This window comes from Panthera uncia, chromosome E1, assembly GCF_023721935.1.
Source record: "Panthera uncia isolate 11264 chromosome E1, Puncia_PCG_1.0, whole genome shotgun sequence".
In the NCBI taxonomy this organism is placed as follows: Eukaryota; Metazoa; Chordata; class Mammalia; order Carnivora; family Felidae; genus Panthera; species Panthera uncia.
Genome location: NC_064814.1, coordinates 58821174 through 58837304, shown reverse-complemented (window position 1 = coordinate 58837304; position 16131 = coordinate 58821174). Strand labels below are relative to the sequence as shown.

At 61.1% G+C, this 16131-nt stretch overlaps 3 protein-coding genes and 1 non-coding gene across 5 annotated transcripts; 1 reads left to right on the top strand and 3 right to left on the bottom strand.

Annotated features, from left to right (window-relative positions):
- The first annotated feature begins 2406 nt into the window (after positions 1-2406).
- On the top strand, positions 2407-4732 carry NOXO1 (NADPH oxidase organizer 1). The gene is given in 9 exon segments (XM_049637277.1): positions 2407-2546; positions 2626-2706; positions 2887-2962; positions 3063-3082; positions 3084-3241; positions 3403-3584; positions 3679-3783; positions 4077-4194; positions 4277-4732. Coding segments are annotated over 9 exon segments (1116 nt in total). The 5' UTR covers positions 2407-2480; the 3' UTR covers positions 4587-4732.
- Positions 4733-4816: 84 nt separating this feature from the next.
- On the bottom strand, positions 4817-11284 carry TBL3 (transducin beta like 3). The gene is made up of 22 exons (XM_049637274.1): positions 11176-11284; positions 9759-9810; positions 9580-9675; positions 9449-9496; positions 9202-9343; positions 9022-9106; positions 8767-8937; positions 8594-8669; positions 8421-8514; positions 8156-8337; positions 7910-8051; positions 7754-7812; positions 7565-7668; positions 6696-6843; positions 6378-6608; positions 6226-6296; positions 5990-6146; positions 5837-5895; positions 5471-5574; positions 5304-5375; positions 5062-5220; positions 4817-4957 (listed from the first exon to the last, which is right to left on the bottom strand). The coding sequence occupies exons 1-22, from the start codon at positions 11214-11216 to the stop codon at positions 4848-4850; spliced, it is 2403 nt and encodes an 800-aa protein (XP_049493231.1). The 5' UTR covers positions 11217-11284; the 3' UTR covers positions 4817-4847.
- A 1035-nt stretch (positions 11285-12319) lies between these two features.
- Positions 12320-14791, bottom strand: RNF151 (ring finger protein 151). 2 transcript variants are annotated; one of them, XM_049637281.1, is made up of 4 exons: positions 14268-14791; positions 13801-13946; positions 13388-13460; positions 12320-12848 (listed from the first exon to the last, which is right to left on the bottom strand). In XM_049637281.1, the coding sequence occupies exons 1-4, from the start codon at positions 14268-14270 to the stop codon at positions 12363-12365; spliced, it is 708 nt and encodes a 235-aa protein (XP_049493238.1). In that variant the 5' UTR covers positions 14271-14791; the 3' UTR covers positions 12320-12362. The 2 variants fall into 2 exon arrangements, with proteins under 2 accessions (XP_049493238.1, XP_049493237.1); XM_049637280.1 differs by having other exon boundaries at positions 13388-13484; positions 14268-14779.
- A 1037-nt stretch (positions 14792-15828) lies between these two features.
- Positions 15829-15955, bottom strand: LOC125927753 (small nucleolar RNA ACA64). Its single transcript, XR_007459439.1, has one exon. It is a non-coding gene; the product is annotated as a small nucleolar RNA ACA64 (small nucleolar RNA).
- Positions 15956-16131: the final 176 nt, after the last annotated feature.

The window sequence follows — 16131 nt, the reverse complement described above, 5'->3', positions numbered from 1 at the left end:
GCGTGGTAAGTCAGGGAGGCCTCGTTGAGGAGGTGACCCTTAGGCAGGGGCCTGAAGGATGAGGAATTGGCTAAGGAGGGCAGTCAAGGCCAAGGCTGGAGATGAGAGGGTCTTGGATTCTCGCAAGGGCAGAAAAGTGGGACAGGACCTGGGGAAGGTGGTGGGAGGAGAGACCCAAAGGTAGGCAGGAGCACGGGAGGGCCTCATCAACTGCCCTCGGAGCTGGGAATTTATTTTAAGGACCATAGGAAGGTGCTGGACAATTTGGGGCAGGGCTATCCCGACCTGATCCCATTTCTGCGTTGGTTTGTTTGTTTCTAATTTGAAAAAGAGAGCAAGGGAGAGGCAGTGGGGGGTGGGGGAGAATCCGAAGCAGGCTCCTCGCTCAGTGCGGAGCCCGAAGCGCGACTTGACCTCACAATCCTGGTATCATGACCTGAGCCAAAATCTAGAGTCGGACGCTCAATGGACTGATCCACTCAGGCGCCCCCTGATGAGGGAGCATGAGGCAGGCTGAGGGGCCAGGCACAAGCTAGCACACCCCCACCCTCAGGTGGGATATGTGATATTCCTTGGACACTCTGGACAAAAAGAAAAAAAAAATGGTTAAACTGGTAAGTCTCCACCAGTTTACCAGAAAAAGGCAATCCTGCAATAGCCTAAAGTCCAGGAACTCACTACTGTCTTAACGTTAATGCTTTGCTAGAGGAAAAAACAACCTTAGTTTCACAATAGCTAGGCCTCCAATAATCTGTGAGTCTTTAGCATATGACAATCTCATTCTAGTAACTCCCTCTCCCCAACTCCGTAAAATGGTCACCCCGCACCTATAGTGCAGCTCTTCCTACCTATGGGTCCTGTCCCCGTGCTTTAATAAAATTGCCTTTTTGCACCCAAGACGTCTAAGAATTCTTTCTTGGCCGTCAGCTCTGGACCTCCCCCTCCGCCCATTACCCTAAAACCTCATCACCCCCCATTTGTATTTTGCAAAGATTCCTCTGGAGAGTGGATTGCATGGGAGCTAGTGAGGAGCACGGGCATGGGAGGAGGGGGCAGTCGTCCAAGGGAGAGGTGAGGGTGGGGGCTAAGGAGAGGGGATAGAAAGGAAACAGGGTTGCTGGTGCTGCGGAGCAGGGGTTTTCAGTTGGGGCAGGGAGAGGTCTCAGCAGTCTTCCGGGTCCCTGGCTGTGAATAAACCGACTCTTCCCCAGCTTTTCTCCTCTGTCTTCCAGGGGAGAAGAGTCTGCCCCACCCTGGACCCTGCCAGGCCAGCTGGGCCCTCAGCACGGCCCCCACTGAGCTTGGGGGAGTGTGACGGCTGGGCTGAAGGCACCCTGCAGTTCAGGCCTGTGTCCACAGGTGTTCATTGCCTGGGCCAAATCCAGGGAAGGTTTGAGGGCTTCAGAGAGAGCCGCTGGTTGGACAGATACACAAAGGCCCTTTGTCAAGGCCAGGGTGGTTTCTGGGAGGGCTGCCCTAGAGGCTAACCCCTCCCTGGACAGATTGGGGTTGGAGTCCCAACATAGAGCTGGTGGCCCCAACAGCAGGAAAGGCCACCATATACTAGGGCTGGATGGACCTCTGGAAATCATCCCTGTAAGGAAGCAGCTCAGAGATGTGGGGCACGTGAGCACGCCTCGTCTGGGGATTCCGGGGCCTAACTTCTCCTCGCTTCAGTTAGTCACCTCTGATTTCAGAGGTTGTGTTTGCAGTAAATTGTGATAAATCAGAAATGCAGAGGCAGCTCTCAAAACCGTCCTAGTCACCACCTCCCCCAAGTGCCAGTGACTGCAGGGATGGACCCTCTTTGTCCTGCCCCAAGTCACTCCCACCCCTCCCCAACGCATCCAGAAAAACTGATATTAACTATCCATTGAATACAAATTTCCTCCTCTGTGATTTGGGAACATTAAGAGGTCCTCCCTCCAATATGAATATTAAGCCAAACAACGTTCACAAAGCTCTCAGCACTGGGTCCCTGCTTCCAGACTTCCCAGGTGAGTTCAAAGACAGGTCATGGAGCACGCCCCGGAGGAGGCCCTCCCTAGTCCCAGTTCCGGAAGCACAGGGCGTGGAAGAGCGGGAGAGGTAGGCCAGACCTGGCGGCACTTTGATGGCTTTCTTTTCCTCCTCCTTTCGGTGGCAGACTCAGGCCAGAGGGCCTCCAGCTACAGTCCCCACCCTCCACCGCCTCCTTGCCTCACCCCTGCCAACCCCCCCCCAACCAAGCCCTGCGTTGCTGTCCCTCCACCCAGATCTTCTACTTTGGGCACTGTGAGGAAGCTGGGAAGGACGGAGGGCAGGGCAGTGCTACAAAGACCCGGCAGGTCTGGGACGTCCCTGGGGAATTCCAATCAGTTTTCCGGGTGCTGGGGAGTCCCCCTCGCCCCTGTGAGCAAGGTCGCAGCGGGATACTCGCAGTGGGTCGCCGCCCTTGGCTAGCTCCAGAAGCCCAAGTCCGTGACTCGGGAGGCACAGCGATGGCAGGCCCCCGGCACCCGGTGTCGGTATGCACACTGGCCCTAGTGCAGACAGAGCGGCATCAGGTATGACCGGGTGGGTACCTGCCAGCCCCAAGGAAGGAGGGAATTCCTGGCCCAGCCCCTCCAATATTTCTCCCAACAGACATTTGCCTTCTCTGTGAGCTGGTCGGACGACAGCGACACCTTTGTGCGCAGGAGCTGGGATGAGTTCAAGACACTCCACGTGAGTGAGCCTGGGGGACCCCGAATCCCCGGCAGCGAGACCCACCAATGACCCATGCCTGGGCGTTTGCCCTTGCCCCCACAAGGGCGTCCAGCCCCTACGACCATCCCAAGGGAACCCCATCCCCCCCCCAAGGGAACCGGTGGACTCTCAGAGACCCATTCGCCGGTTCTCCCTCAGAAGACCCTCAAGGAAACCTTCCCGGTAGAGGCGGGCCTGCTGCGGAGATCAGACCGCGTTCTCCCCAAGCTTCGCGGTGAGGCCGGCAGGGATCCCGGGAGGGGCGGGGCGCCAGCGACCCCGCGGAGAGAACCCTGGGGCAGGGGTCCCACAGCCTGTTCCTGTCTTGCCCGCAGACGCTTCGCTGTTGGTGCGCGGGGGGGCGCACCGGCCGCGGCCTGGCGCGCCTGCGGCTGCTGGAGACCTACTCGCAGGCGCTGCTGGGGGCGGCGGAGCGCGTGTCCCGGAGCCCGGTGCTCACCGGTTTCTTTGCGCCGCAACCCCTGGACCTGGAGCCCACACTGCCACCTGGCAGGTGCCTGACTCGCCCCCAACTCCCTGCCCGTGGAAGAACTTGGAGGCTGGGGGTGGTGGTGGTGGTGGTGGTGGGGAAGGCCTGTGGTGGGACCTACGAGGAGCTAAGGCTGGGCAGACTGTGAGGGGTGACCTCTGGCCTGCACCCACTGCCCTTCCCAGTCTGGTGATCCTGCCTGCCCCTGAAGAGCCCCCGCCCCGCCCACCGGACAGCCTCACCATCCGTGGCCTGGAGGCTCAGAGCCTGCGCTGCCTGCAGCCTTTCAGCACCCAGGACACGCAGGGCCGGCCTTTCCAAGCACGGGCCCAGGAGGCCCTAGACGTGCTGCTGCGACACCCCTCAGGTAGGGCTGGACAGGACTGTGCAGACTCGACCACCTGCCTCCGGGACCTCAGCGGGCTTGGGGACCTGAACCCCCGCCCGCCTCTTGCCCACAGGCTGGTGGCTGGTGGCAAATGAAGACCAGCAGACAGCATGGTTTCCTGCTCCCTACCTGGAGGAAGCAGCCTTGGGCCAAGAGCGACAACCCCTAGGGAGTGGTGGTATGCCAGTGCCCTCCTCCCCACCCTAAGCCACCTGCCATCTCTGGGCAGGCTGCAGCAAAGCTGAGCCACAGGAAGCACCTAACAGATGGAGGAGATCGAGGACATGGGGCGACTAGGTGGGGGCAGTGACCCCATAGCACGTACTTGGTCCCCACAGTGAGCTGGAGCCCCAGTGGGTTTGCATGCTATCCATTACCAGGGGGATGCCTTAAGGTGATTCTGTGGGAGACCGCGAAGTGGGGACCCCGGCCTCTGTGGCCCTGCAAGTGACCCCGAGCGCCCATTCCCAGGGCCCCAATTCTGCACTGCCCTCGCCTATGAGAGCAGCCACGAGGATGAACTGTCCGTGCCCGCAGGGGCGCGCATGCGCGTGCTGGAAACATCCGACCGCGGCTGGTGGCTGTGCAGGTGAGTGGGGGCGGGGCTGGAGCTGGGCCCAGCTTGGGGCGGGGCAGGATCCAAGGCTGGCCAAACTCCGCCCTCCTCACAGGTTCGGCAGGCGCTCTGGTCTTCTCCCGGCCGTGCGGCTGCGACCAGAGGGCCTGGGTGCTCTCCTGAGTAGACCGGGGATCCACCGAGAGGCCAACGGCGAGATTAGAGTGGGAGAGGCCCAAGGCTCCCCTGAGACCTCCCAGGCCGCGACCCTTCCCCCTACCGTGCCCGCCCGCCCCACGCTGAGCGCCATTCAGAGCCGCTGCTGCACCGTCACCCGCAGGGCACTGCTGCGCAAGGACCCCCTTGAGGGTGTGTGGAATTGCGCAGAGGGCAAGCCAAACGCTCCAGATCCCGGGGAGGACTGATGCCAGCCACCACCATCAGGGCTGGAGGAGGAGCATGTGAGGGTGGGAGCCTTGGCGGGAAGGGCCAGGAAGCTATACTTCTCCATCGCCTGAGTAAAGCTCTTCTGACTGATCCACACCTCGTGTCTGCCTGTACTTAGGGGCAGGGCCTTTTGGGTCTTGGCCAGGCCGGGGCACAGGGGTGGGACCTGGGACCTGGGCTGAGACAAAGCCCCGACAGACACAGGGAATGAGGGTAGAAAAGTAATCTTTCAGCATGTTTCAGAGAGCAGAGGGGGCCACAGGCAGGGGGGGCAACTTCATGTTGTGCCACAGAAAGTCCAGGAAGGTGGCTGCCTGCAGTGTCCGGCTGAGTCGCTGAAAATGCCGCTCTGGAGGAGGACAGAGGGACGTCAGGGGGTCTGGCCGGGCCGCGCCCTGTCCCCCCGGCCCCCTTCCCCCCCCCCCCCTTCCCCCCCCCCCCCCCCACACCTACCGGTGTAGGGTAGCAGGGCCTCGAGTGAGGCCTGCAGGCCCTGGTAGGCCAGGAGCTCTTCCGGGGCCTCGTGCCGCAGGAGCACACCCAGCACAGCCTGGGCTTCGTGGCAGTGCCTGGAGTTGGTGTTCCACGTGACACAGAAGCGCAGCAAGGCCTCTGTGGGTGACAAGGACAGTCAGACCTGCCCGCTGGCTGCCTTGCCCATACTGGCCACTGCCCAGCCTGCCCTCCCTCCCGACCTTTCTGGTCTCGTCGCAGCTGCAGCACTGTGGCTCCCAGCTTCTCGCAGGCTTCGGGGTCCCTCCGGATGGCTGTGGGGGGCAGGGGAAGAGGGGAGACTGAGTCCCCGGGAAGGGGCACAAGATGGACCCAAGACCCCGTCTGTGTGGCCCAAGGCGGCACTGACCCTGGATAACAGTCAGCACAGTGTGGGGCCGGTCCAGGGAGATGGCCAAGCCCAGTGCCCGCAGGTACCGTCTCTCATGGAGCAGGTTGTCCAGTTCTTGCTGCCTGGTGGGGGGGGGGGAAACAGGGTCACTGGGGGACCTGGCTGGGACCGAAAGCAGAGCCATCCGAGGGCTGACTCAGGAGTCAGCACCCTGGCCCGAAGCACCTGGTGGTGGTGAGCTGCGTTGCTGCTGCAGCCTCAGTTTCCCCATGCCATAAAGCATAGCTGAAACCTGTATACCCCACTCCAAGGGTGCGATACACGGGACGTGGTTGACACGGGGGTGGCACTCACGGGGGAGCTGGGCAAGGACCCCACGCTTACTTGACCACCTCCTCCTCCCGCTTGGCCTGCTCTTCTGCTTGTTCCTCTTCGGTCACATCCTAGGGTCAGAGCGAGATCGGACCGGCACTAGCATGCAGCCCTGCACCTCCCACCATCCCCCCCCGCCCCGACCCCTGCCCCAAGCCTACATACCTTCCAGAGGATGACACAGGAGTCGCTAGCACCGGTAAGGGCACGGTCGTCCAGCCGGCTGCAGTGCAGCCCCCAGACTTTGTCCTCGTGGGCGTCCAGAGTCTTCACACACTCGTTGCTCTTGATGGTCCAGAGCTTCACGAGACCATCAGAGCCGCTGGGGTCGGAATTGGGAGGGGGCTCAGTCCTGGGGCCCATCGGCAGCAAACCCCCACCCGTATCCCCAGCCCCCGCACCTGGACAGCAGCTGTGTACCGCGGCTTACGAAGACCACCTTCAGCACAGAAGCATCGTGCCCCTCGAACGTCTGCGGGATGGGGCGGGTGAGGGGGGAGGATGTGAGCCGGCACCGGGGAGGGGGGCCGGGCCTGCGGTGGGGACGGCTTACCTTGAGGCAGCTGAAGTCCTGCAGCGCCCAGAGCTTGACGGTACCGTCAGCGGACGCGGTGGCCAGCACCTGGTCCATGGGCGAGAATTGGACGCACCAGAGGCCGCGCCGGTGGCCTGAAAAGACGCCCAGCAGCCGGCACTGCGGCAGAGCCCAGAGCTTGGCCGTGCGGTCCTGCGAGCCCGTGGCCAGCAGCTTGTCGTTGGGGGCAATGGCCACACTGTTGATATCCTGGGGACGGGAGCAGGTGGCGACTCAGACTCCCATCCCGGCAAGGGCCCTGTCATACCCGTGCCCCGATGTGCCACGTGCTGTCACCTTGTCATGGCAGCGCTGTGTGGCCTGAGCCTGGAGAAGGACAGGACCGCTGTCCGAGGATGCACCCTTGGACAGCAGGGCTTCAGGGGTAGGCCACAGCTTCACGGTGCAGTCCTGGCTGCCCGTCACCAGGAAGGTCTCCTTCAGCCTGAGACCAGATTTGGGGTAGGGGGAGACACCTGCTGAGTCACGGCCAGCCCTGTCTACCAGGGGACCACAGCCTGAGTCTGCAGGATCATGGTCCCAACCAGGGGGACCGTTCCAGAATGCAGACAGCTTCTGGACAACCCCCACATGCCTCTGGAACCACTTAGTTCACACTCTCCACCACCTGCCCTGGGTCCACCGGAGTTGGTGACTTTGTCACAACACCCCACCCGTCCCCGGCAGAAAATGTCTTCTTTGCCCGAGCCTGGCTCAGTGTCATTCTTTCTGACCTGAAACCTCCCTCCCCTTCCTAGTTGGGAAAGTTTACTTTGGGAGAGAGACAGAGAGACGGAAAGAGAGAAAGTAAGACAGCATAAGCAGGGGGAGGGGCAGAAAGAGAGGAAGAGAATCCCAAAAGGCTCCACACCACGGGGTTCAATCCCATGAACTATGAGATCAAGACCTGAGCTGAAATCAAGGATGGAGGTTTAGCCAACTGAGCCACCCAGGAGCCCCAAGCCTCCCACTTTGATGCCCCGAGACCTCTTCTGAGGCGCCTCTACTTCCAACGGCAACCGGGGGTGCCCCTGGTGTGTTGTGATGTATCCCCAGTCCTAAGCCTCAAAGATCAAGGCCAAAGCCTTCCCCCCACACAGCCCCCTGAGCTGGACCCCCATTAGCAGGGTTCTGCAAGAGCACGGACTCCAGCCCTGACCCACTACCTAGAGCAGCAGATCGCGCCCACGCTGTGCGTGTGCCCGGAGCCCTGAGCCACACAGGCCACCTTGCCGGCCTTGTTCATCCTCCAGATGCAGATGCTCTGATCCTGGGAACAAAAGGGGTGAGGACACAGGCTGGGCTGGACTTTCCCACCTGGGACCCAAGCCTCCACACCTCTCCGGATGCCTTACCTTGGCACAGCTGGCAAAGAGCCGCCCCTTCCGGAAGACATCCAGGGCCAGGACGATATCTGGGAGAAAGCAGAGAGAAAACGGCCATCGATTACGGTAAAGGAGGGCAGCCCAGCCCAGGACGAAGCGCTGGGGGCATCAGCTCGGCTCGCTCACCGGTGTGGCCGTGGAGAATCTGGCAGGCCATTGTCTGGAGCTCAAACACTCTCAGGCTGGGGCTGTTGGAAGCCACGACGATGTGGGAGTCTTCGGGCCCGAGAAACCGGACGTCCAACACCTCCTCGCTGTAGCCGGCAAACTGGGGGTGGTGGGGGGGGGGGGACAGGAGGGACACAAGCCAGAGCCCGCATGAGTGGAGGGCCGGCCCCCGCGGGCCTCGGAATCGGCAGGGGCGGAGCTCACCTGTTTCCGCAGCTGCAGGGAGCGAGCCTCGTAGAGCAGCAGGTTGTGGTCGGCGGTGACGCTGACCAGCAGGCCGGCGGAAGGGGCCAGAGCGCAGCGGGTCAGCTCCTGCTTGGGGCCCGGCAACTGCCGCTGTGTGTACACACACTGCCCGGAGGCCGCCTCCCACACGCGCAGCAGGCCTGCGTGGGGGCAGGGGTGCTGGGATTCGAGTCCACGGACCTCCCCCAGCCCCCGGTGCCCACCCTGGCCTGGCCCCGCACACCTTGGTCTCCGGCTGTCAGGAAGTGCAGGCCCTTGGACTTCACGCCCAGCTCAGGTGCCGGCTCCTCCGGCAACAGCACGGCGGCCTCCACACTCTGAGGATAAGCAGGTCAGACAGGCAGACCCACCCTCTCCCTGCCCCCTCTACTGGCCCCGGCCCCCCGGAGCCCCCACCTCAAACACTGGCACAGTCTTCGTGGCTTGGTGGGTCCGGAGGTCCCAGACAACGCAGATTTTATCCCGGCCTGAGCTGGGGGGGGGGAGGGGGGGGGTGACAGCCACCTCAGTTCTCGAGTGTCAGCTGTAGCCCTCCGCTTCCCGTGCGGCCCAAGGGGCTGTCCGCTGACCTCAGCATGGAGTGGCCGTCCGCGCTGAAGGTCAGTGAGGTGACGGCACTGTAGTGCGCGGTCATCGTGGCCAGGCACGACTGGTCCTGTAGAGACCACATGCGGACGGTGGCGTCCACAGCCGAGGAGAAGAGCAGCAGGCGTGCGGGGTCCGGGTGGAAGGCCACCAAGCTGCAGGCACGTGGGGGGGTGGGGCAGGTGAGCTGTGCCGCCCTGGGCCTAACGCCCTGCCCGCCCTGCCGGACCCCGACTCACTGTACGACCCCCGATGACCCCCGAAAGTGGTGCGTCCCGTAGTGCCGCACGACGTCCCAGACGCGCACTGCCCCGTCGCAGCCGCCTAGGGGAACGTGTTTGAAGTGAAGGGGCTGCTGTGCCCGAAGACCGCTGACCGTGCGCCCTCCAGCCGGCCCGGCCACCCAGTCAGGGCCCTACCTGTGGCTAGCAGCGTGGAGGTGGGGTCAAAGGCCATGGCGGCCACAGGGGCCGTGTGTATCGCCTTCCACAGGCGGGTGATGCTGCCCTCTCGCCAGGCCCACTGAGCCAGAAGCAGTGCCCGGCTGGCTGTCACCAGCACCTGGAGGAGGATGCGGTTCAGCTGGGCGTGTGGAGGCATGGCCACAGGTCCTCAAAGTTGGACCGAGAGGTCCCAGAGTCCGCCTCCCGTCCCTGCGCCACGTACCTCGTCGTCTGGGCTGAGATCGAAGGCGGTGATGTCCTCCTGGTCCTCCTAGAGGCGAGAGTTGGCACACGGTACCGTGAGAACAGGCTGCCCCCACACCTGCCCCCTGCCCTGGCTCTCCCCATCCTCACCTGTTCCAGGCTCCGCAGCACAGCCCCCGAGGCCACGTCCAGGATGTTGACTCTGGTACCACAAACGCAGAAGAGATGCTGCCCAGTCTGGTCCAGCTGGTGACAGAAGGGTCTTAGCCAAGATAGCTCTCTGCAGCACCCTGCCTGCCCCCCCACTCTGCCCCTCCCCGGGCTGGTACCTGCACCTTCCCGCCCTTGTAGAAAGGCTCAATCTTGCGCTCGACGGCATAGCTAGAGGGATGACAGGGGGGGGGAAGACGGTGAGTCACCCACCCCTTGGTCCCGGGTGCCAGCTCTGTGCTGGGTGCTCTCCCAACAGGACCCTGCCCTGGAGGAGATCCCAGGCAGAGGCATGGGAGGTCAGAGGTAGCTCTTCTGTCATCTTCTCTCAGCAGCACTGTGGGATGGGTGTTGGTTACCCCCATGTCACAGAGAACAGGACACCTGGAGCTGGGCAGTGACTCACGCCAGGTCCTCAGGCAGAAGGACGGCAGCCCAGGCTTTCCAGAGATTCCCCAGAGCCCAGAAGGCTGTGCCTTGGGGGCCCCCTGCTGGCCGTGGGAGGCCAGCTCAGGGTACCAGCCTGGAGCAACAGCCATCTCCCCCAGGCCCAGGCCGTCCCTTCCCCAAGCCTGGCCCCTTCCTCCCACCCACCAAGTAGCCTTCATCTGTCGCCTCCTCCCTCCCCCCGCTGCTGCTTCCATGCTGGTCCAGGCCACTGCACTCTCATCTGGACAGCTGCTCCAACCTTTTCACCAGGCCCCTATCTCCCACCTCAAGAGCTGCTGCCAAAAAGGCCTTTCAGAACACACCTGCTTAGGTCACCACCTTACAGATTTCCGAGACCCTGGCTGGAGGAGCCTCTGCTGACCTTTTCTGTGTCACACAGGATGTTCCCTGCGTGTGGCTTGGGTCTCTCTTCCTGGACTTCAGTGGTGCCTGGCTAACTCCACTGGGGGGAAGCCTGACAACCAAGATGAAATGGGAGTCCCCCAGCCCCCGAACCCAGGTGGCTATCCCACAGAGATGTTCTCGGCACCAGGCGTTGCTCGTCACTACTAGTGACAGAAACGATGTGCTTGACATGTTTCTTCTATCACACCGAGCCCCCACGGAGGGAATGAGTCTGTCCGGTTCACCAGGATGGTCAGGGGATCTTGGGGAATGAATAAGCACAGGATGCGGGGCCTCCAGGGCCACAGCGGACCCGCCCATCTCCAGTCGTGTTGAAGAGGGACAGCTGGTGAAAGCCTCCAGGCCGCCTGCCCCAGAGTGGTTCTTCTCCCGGTACCTGAGGGTCGAGGCGTCCCGCTGCCGTCCAGGACCAGCCGCGACTTGTGCTCAGCCCGACCCTTCCTCCTCTAGACTTTTTCATCCACAACTCCTAAGCCAGCTCCTGATGTAATAACCGAGGCTGGCCCCCCGACTTTGTAATAACGCAGCCGCCACGACCCCTGCGGGGCAGTCCGCACACCGCCCTCAGGCTCTCCCCAGGCCCGAATGGGCGCCCCGTGCAGGGCGGGCGCATTTGCTATTCCTGCTGCGAACCTCGCTCCCTCCCTGGGCGGCACCCGCAGCCGCAGCGCCCCGGCTCACTTGGCCTTGAAGCGACCCACTCCCGCCACGGGCTCCGCCATGTCGCCGCCGCCGCCGCCGCCGCGTGAGGGAACCTGGCTCGCCACTTCTCACTGCCGGCGCGCTGCAGATGGCGTCACGGCCCATGACTATGGCGTCATCAGCACTGTGCGCTCGGCGCCATCTTTACTGTGGGCAGCTTCCGTGTAAGGAAGCGGAAGACGCGTTTCTGGCCTGGAGGGGCGGGGGTAGAGCGGCTTGGAGGCGGCTGCGGGCGTTGGGCAAAGATGGCAGTTACGGGGTTTGCACGCTGTTTGCCTGTTAGTGGAAATTTTAAAAGAGAGCCGTGGAAGATGTTTACTAAACTGATCCCAAGACTCCTGCCCCCTCGGCATTCTGGGATTTGGGGGCAAGTGCGGTCGGGTGCCGTCAACTAGGTCCGGCCTCGGGGCTCATGGTCTGGTGTGAGATGTAACGCCCGTAAACGACTAGACCTCGTAACTTCGGAGTCTCTCAAATATTTATTGAACACATTCTATGTGCAAAGCTCTGGCGCAGACATTTGGGAGACACCAGAGGAGAAAAAACAAAACCCTGCCTTCAAGTAGCTCAGGTGCTACAGGGGAGAAGGGTGGGCGAAGGAAGAGCGAGAAATTAGTGCGCTGGATGGAGCGGAGTGTAGGGGGTACACTTTCACATGGGGTGGTGGGAGAGGATTCATCGAGAAGGTGACACCTGAGCCAGACCTGAAGCTGGTAAGCATGGACCCCTGTGGCTATGTGGGGGAACAGTGCTTGTGGCTCCAGGGAACTAGCAGGGAGGAGAATGGAAGGGCAGGAGGTCGGAGACAAATGGGGGTTCCTCGTGAGTCATTGTGAGGCGTTGACTTCTATGAGTTCAGCGTTTTGAGCTCTTTGTGTGATTGGCTGTGAAGCTAGTAAGCAGATCCCTTCCCTGGGAGAGGATCAGGGGAAACCTCTATGAGAAGACATCCGAGGGAAAAGAAACCAGGCAAATGGAGGGCAAGGAGAAGAGCCTTCTGGGAAGAAGAGGTCCAGGGAGAAAGGTCGTCGTATCCCTGCGGGGTGAAGGCAGTAGTGCCTGGAAAGGGGGCAGGGTGACAAATGGGATAAAGCTGTGAGGCCAGCAAGCACAGAGGTGGCGGGGGGGGGGCCAGGCCTGGGCTCCGCGTTTATTTACGTCTCTAATTACAAGGTACCTAGGCCCGGGGCTCCCCACACCTCGGCCCCAGTGCTGCCTTCTGGGGTGGCCTCAGTCTCCTCTTGCGGGGTGCCCACGATCAGCGCGTCATCCTCGCGCAGGAAGTCCCGGAGCTGGGCCAGCTGCCTGCGGATGAAGTTGGTGGCGTGGTGCACCTTGCGCACGCGCCGCAGGAGGCCCAGCGCCAGGCTCCGGCTGCGCTCCTGCCGCTGGCTCCAGGCCTCACGCAGCTCCTGGTAGCAGTTGTGGTGGGCACGCTCCACCGGGCCCAGGGTGGCCCCGCAGCCCAGTGGGCAGTGCTGCTGGGCCCCATGCTGGCAGTGCTGCCGGTGCTCAGCCAGGGCCCCACGCAGCACCCGTGCCGGGCAGCCCTCGTTGGGACAAGCCATCAGCTCAAAAGGGCAGGAGTCCTGGTGCCCCCTGCGATGGGCCAGGGGGCACGTCACTAAGCAGCCAGCTTCTGCGTTCTTGCACTGGGGGTAGGGAGAGCACCATGTGAGCCAGGCCAGCTTGGACACTGCCAGCTCACGAGCGGCCTACCTTCCACAGACTCCCCCATCTGTCATATTGAACTGGGAGACTGCCAAGCCCTAATGGCATTAATGATGAGGAGAGGGAAATGGTTGGGCAAATGCTTGGAGGTGGGAAGAATCTAGATCTCTGAGGCACAGGGCCTGAGGCTTGAGGAACCGAGACATCTATAAAAATAGGGGGCTGGAGAGTAGTGGCCAGCACAGCAGACACTTCATTCTCTAAAAATTTTGTAGAATCCCCATTTTACAACTGAGGCCCCAGGGGCTCAGAAAACTTAGGTAACTTGCCTAAAGTCACACAGCAAGTAAATGGCAGAGATGTGACTCAAACTCAGGACTGATGACCCCCAGGCTTCAGTCTATGCTGCTGGAGCAGAAACCCTCCGCTCTTTCTGATAGGATTCTCCTTACCCCTCTCCTGGCTCTCCCCCTCCCCTGGCAGGAGCAGAAGGGTGGTGGGAGTGGGTGCTTCAAGCTACCTTGACTTCCAAGCGGCCAATGGTCCTCCGGAGTTTATTTACATGGACCATCTTTTTCCGTTTCACTTCTTTCCTGCAGCACGGACAGGTCTTTTGTCTAGGAGGCATGAGTTGAGGGGGGCGGGGCGGGGGGGGGAAGTGTTGGGAGTGGGAAGGACCAGTTGGCAGCAACATGCCTTCCCAGGAGGTCCCTTCTCAAGCTGGAAGAGGCATGAGGGCTTCATAGGGAACTCGGCTCTGAGGCTGGAGCCGCAGATCCCACAGGCTGCAGGGGCCCACATATTCTTATGTCCCAGGAGATTTGGCAGTGGCCTCTTCCGGCCATTGTAAGTCACTGCTTGGCAGGTCTTCCTCTCTATTCCAGGCCACAGCCTTGCTCCTGCCCTCCCAGCCTCTCGGGGACCCACTAGCACCTGGCTAGCCACCGGAGGATGCATTTCTTGCAGAAGATGTGGCTGCATGGCAGCCTCACTGGCCTCTTGAGAACCCCGTGGCATACGGAGCACAGGAAGCTGCAGTCGGGAGGGCTGGCGAAGAGGTTGAGATCATATCCGCCACTCTGCAAAGGCCAAATTCAGGGCCTGGCTGGGACCAGGATCGGACCGTGTACCCAAAGGGAAACTCCAAGTGGAGGGTCGGGTCAGCATCCATTTTGAGGGGGCAGCTGTGAGGGTCAAGACAACTACCAGTCCCTGGCTGGAACTGGCCTCGGCCTGGAGTTAGACCTGACCAGAGCCCTCGGAAATGTTGGTTTTCTAGTCTCGTTTGGGAACCTGTTACCCAGTGTTCCCACTCAGAATAAGGAACGGGGTCCAGCTCTGGACAGCTCTTGAGTTAGGAACAAACTTAAGGGCCAGAGGCAAGAGGGTCCCATGCTCACCATGATCTGTGTCTGGACGGCAGCTCCACTGACCCCCAGGGATCAGGAGCCTCCATTTCACAGCAGGAGTGGGCCGACATCACAGTGGCATTGTCCAGCTCAGGCCAATCACAGCCTTGGTCCAGGGCCCACTGGTAGGTATTCTGTACCATCTAGCCCTTGCTTATAATTGAGGTAGGCAGTGTGGACCTGGGCAGGTGTCTGGAGCCTCTGCCTGATCCCCAGGCAGCACCAGGCCGGGAACCAAACTTCTGGGTGCTGTTTTCCCAAAGCTGAGGCTTCGGCAGGAAAGTAGGAATCATTCCCCTACCTTTCCTCAAATAGTGCTGCTCAGGCCAGATGTCCAAGAGCCCAGGACTTTTCCCACGGACCCACCAGCAAGGTCTCTTAGGATCTAAGACATCTTGCTCCAGAATACAGATGAGGGATGTCAGGACCAAATTCCCATACAACCTGTGGTACCACAGTAACGGGCCTAGTATGCGGAAGGGTGTTCCAGAACAGGGAGGCTCTATTTGGGCAAGCCTAGGAGGAAAGACATGTGGAGACCAATCTCAACCTGGAAAACCAGGATGTTCCCACACCCGAGGCACATTACCAGAGAACTGTAGGTTCACTACCAGAGTGTTGAGCTCATCAAATCCTAAAGACCCTATCCCCCTCCTGAGAACAATAGGGGGCCACTGCAAGACTTTGAGCTGGGGATCTTACACTCTGATGCTATCAACCTCAAAAATAAAAATCAGTTATTTTACTAGCAAAAGGAAATTCTTTAGAAATCGCAGAGAATTGCAATTCAAGACATGCAAGCTATGCTAAAACCACAACCAAAGCCAACAAACAAAGGAAAACTTTATTTTGTGGAAAGAAAAAACCGGGAGAGATTTTTTTGAACCAACGTCCAGCGGACAAAAGCAAGAGTTCAGGGTGATGGCGGTCTCTCACTGTCTGAGTCGCAGGAGTGATCCACACAGCTTTCCCTGATAGGGTCTGTAATTGATATTGAGCGGTAGGGCTCCCCCTTCCTCCCCCCCCCCCCCCCACCGTATTTTAGCCTTGTTTCTCTGTATTCTCACTTTCTGGTGGTTTGCTGGCCCAGCCCAACTCACCACCAAGCTGGAAAATACTTTATCTGCTCCTGGACAAGGTATGGGGGTGTGGAGGAGCACACCTGGGTCTCCAATGTAGTTCTGCCACTTACAGAATGACTAACGAGTCACCTGCCAACCTCCGAGAGCCATGGTGTACCCCTCTACGGCATCCAACACAGAGTTGCACTGGTCGCGAAGAGGAGGTGCCCTAGAGTCTCTCCCCTCCACAAACACCTTGCTCCCTGCGTCCAAGAGATGCACCTCCCAGGCTGATGGCTGGGGGGGCCAAGGGCAGTCACACGCGGTCGACTCAGACCACCAGCTTCGTTGAGCGCTGAGAGCAGAGCTTGCCTCCCTGCCGTCCTGGGCCTCGGGGTCGGGGCGCCGGCGACCTGCAGACAGAGCATGGGGTCGGGAGTCAGAGGCCAGAGCACGCGCGGCGAGGCCGGGGCGGGAGCCGGGCTGGCCGCGCTTGTCGGGGCCTGGGTTTCACCTCCCCACACCGACGAGTGGGATGTGAGCTGAGGCCCCCGGTGGCTCTGGGCGCCGAATCTCACCCGCGGCCACGACCAAAGCCGCGGGTGATTTTCAACCAACGCCGTCCCTCGCAGCTACCAACCCGGGACGCGAGGACTAGACCTACCTGCAGCGAACGGGAAAAGCAAGACGACTACAACTCAGAGAGTTCGCGCCGCAGAGCCGCAGGCGCGCAAGCGCACACAAAGCGGGCGGGGGAACACTGGGAGCGCGTCACCACCTGTCTGATTGGTCCG

Coding starts and splice junctions, on each gene's coding strand:
- TBL3 (XM_049637274.1), bottom strand. CDS start 11,216: ATGGCGGAGCCCGTGGCGGGAGTGGGTCGCTTCAAGGCCAA. Junction 6,147..6,225: donor GGTACACAGCTGCTGTCCAG/GTGCGGGGGCTG, acceptor TTCCGACCCCAG/CGGCTCTGATGGTCTCGTGA. Junction 5,376..5,470: donor TGTGCTGACTGTTATCCAGG/GTCAGTGCCGCC, acceptor TGCCCCCCACAG/CCATCCGGAGGGACCCCGAA.
- RNF151 (XM_049637280.1), bottom strand. Junction 13,485..13,800: donor ATCCTCCGGTGGCTAGCCAG/GTGCTAGTGGGT, acceptor CATGCCTCCTAG/ACAAAAGACCTGTCCGTGCT. Junction 12,849..13,387: donor TTGGCCGCTTGGAAGTCAAG/GTAGCTTGAAGC, acceptor CCCTACCCCCAG/TGCAAGAACGCAGAAGCTGG.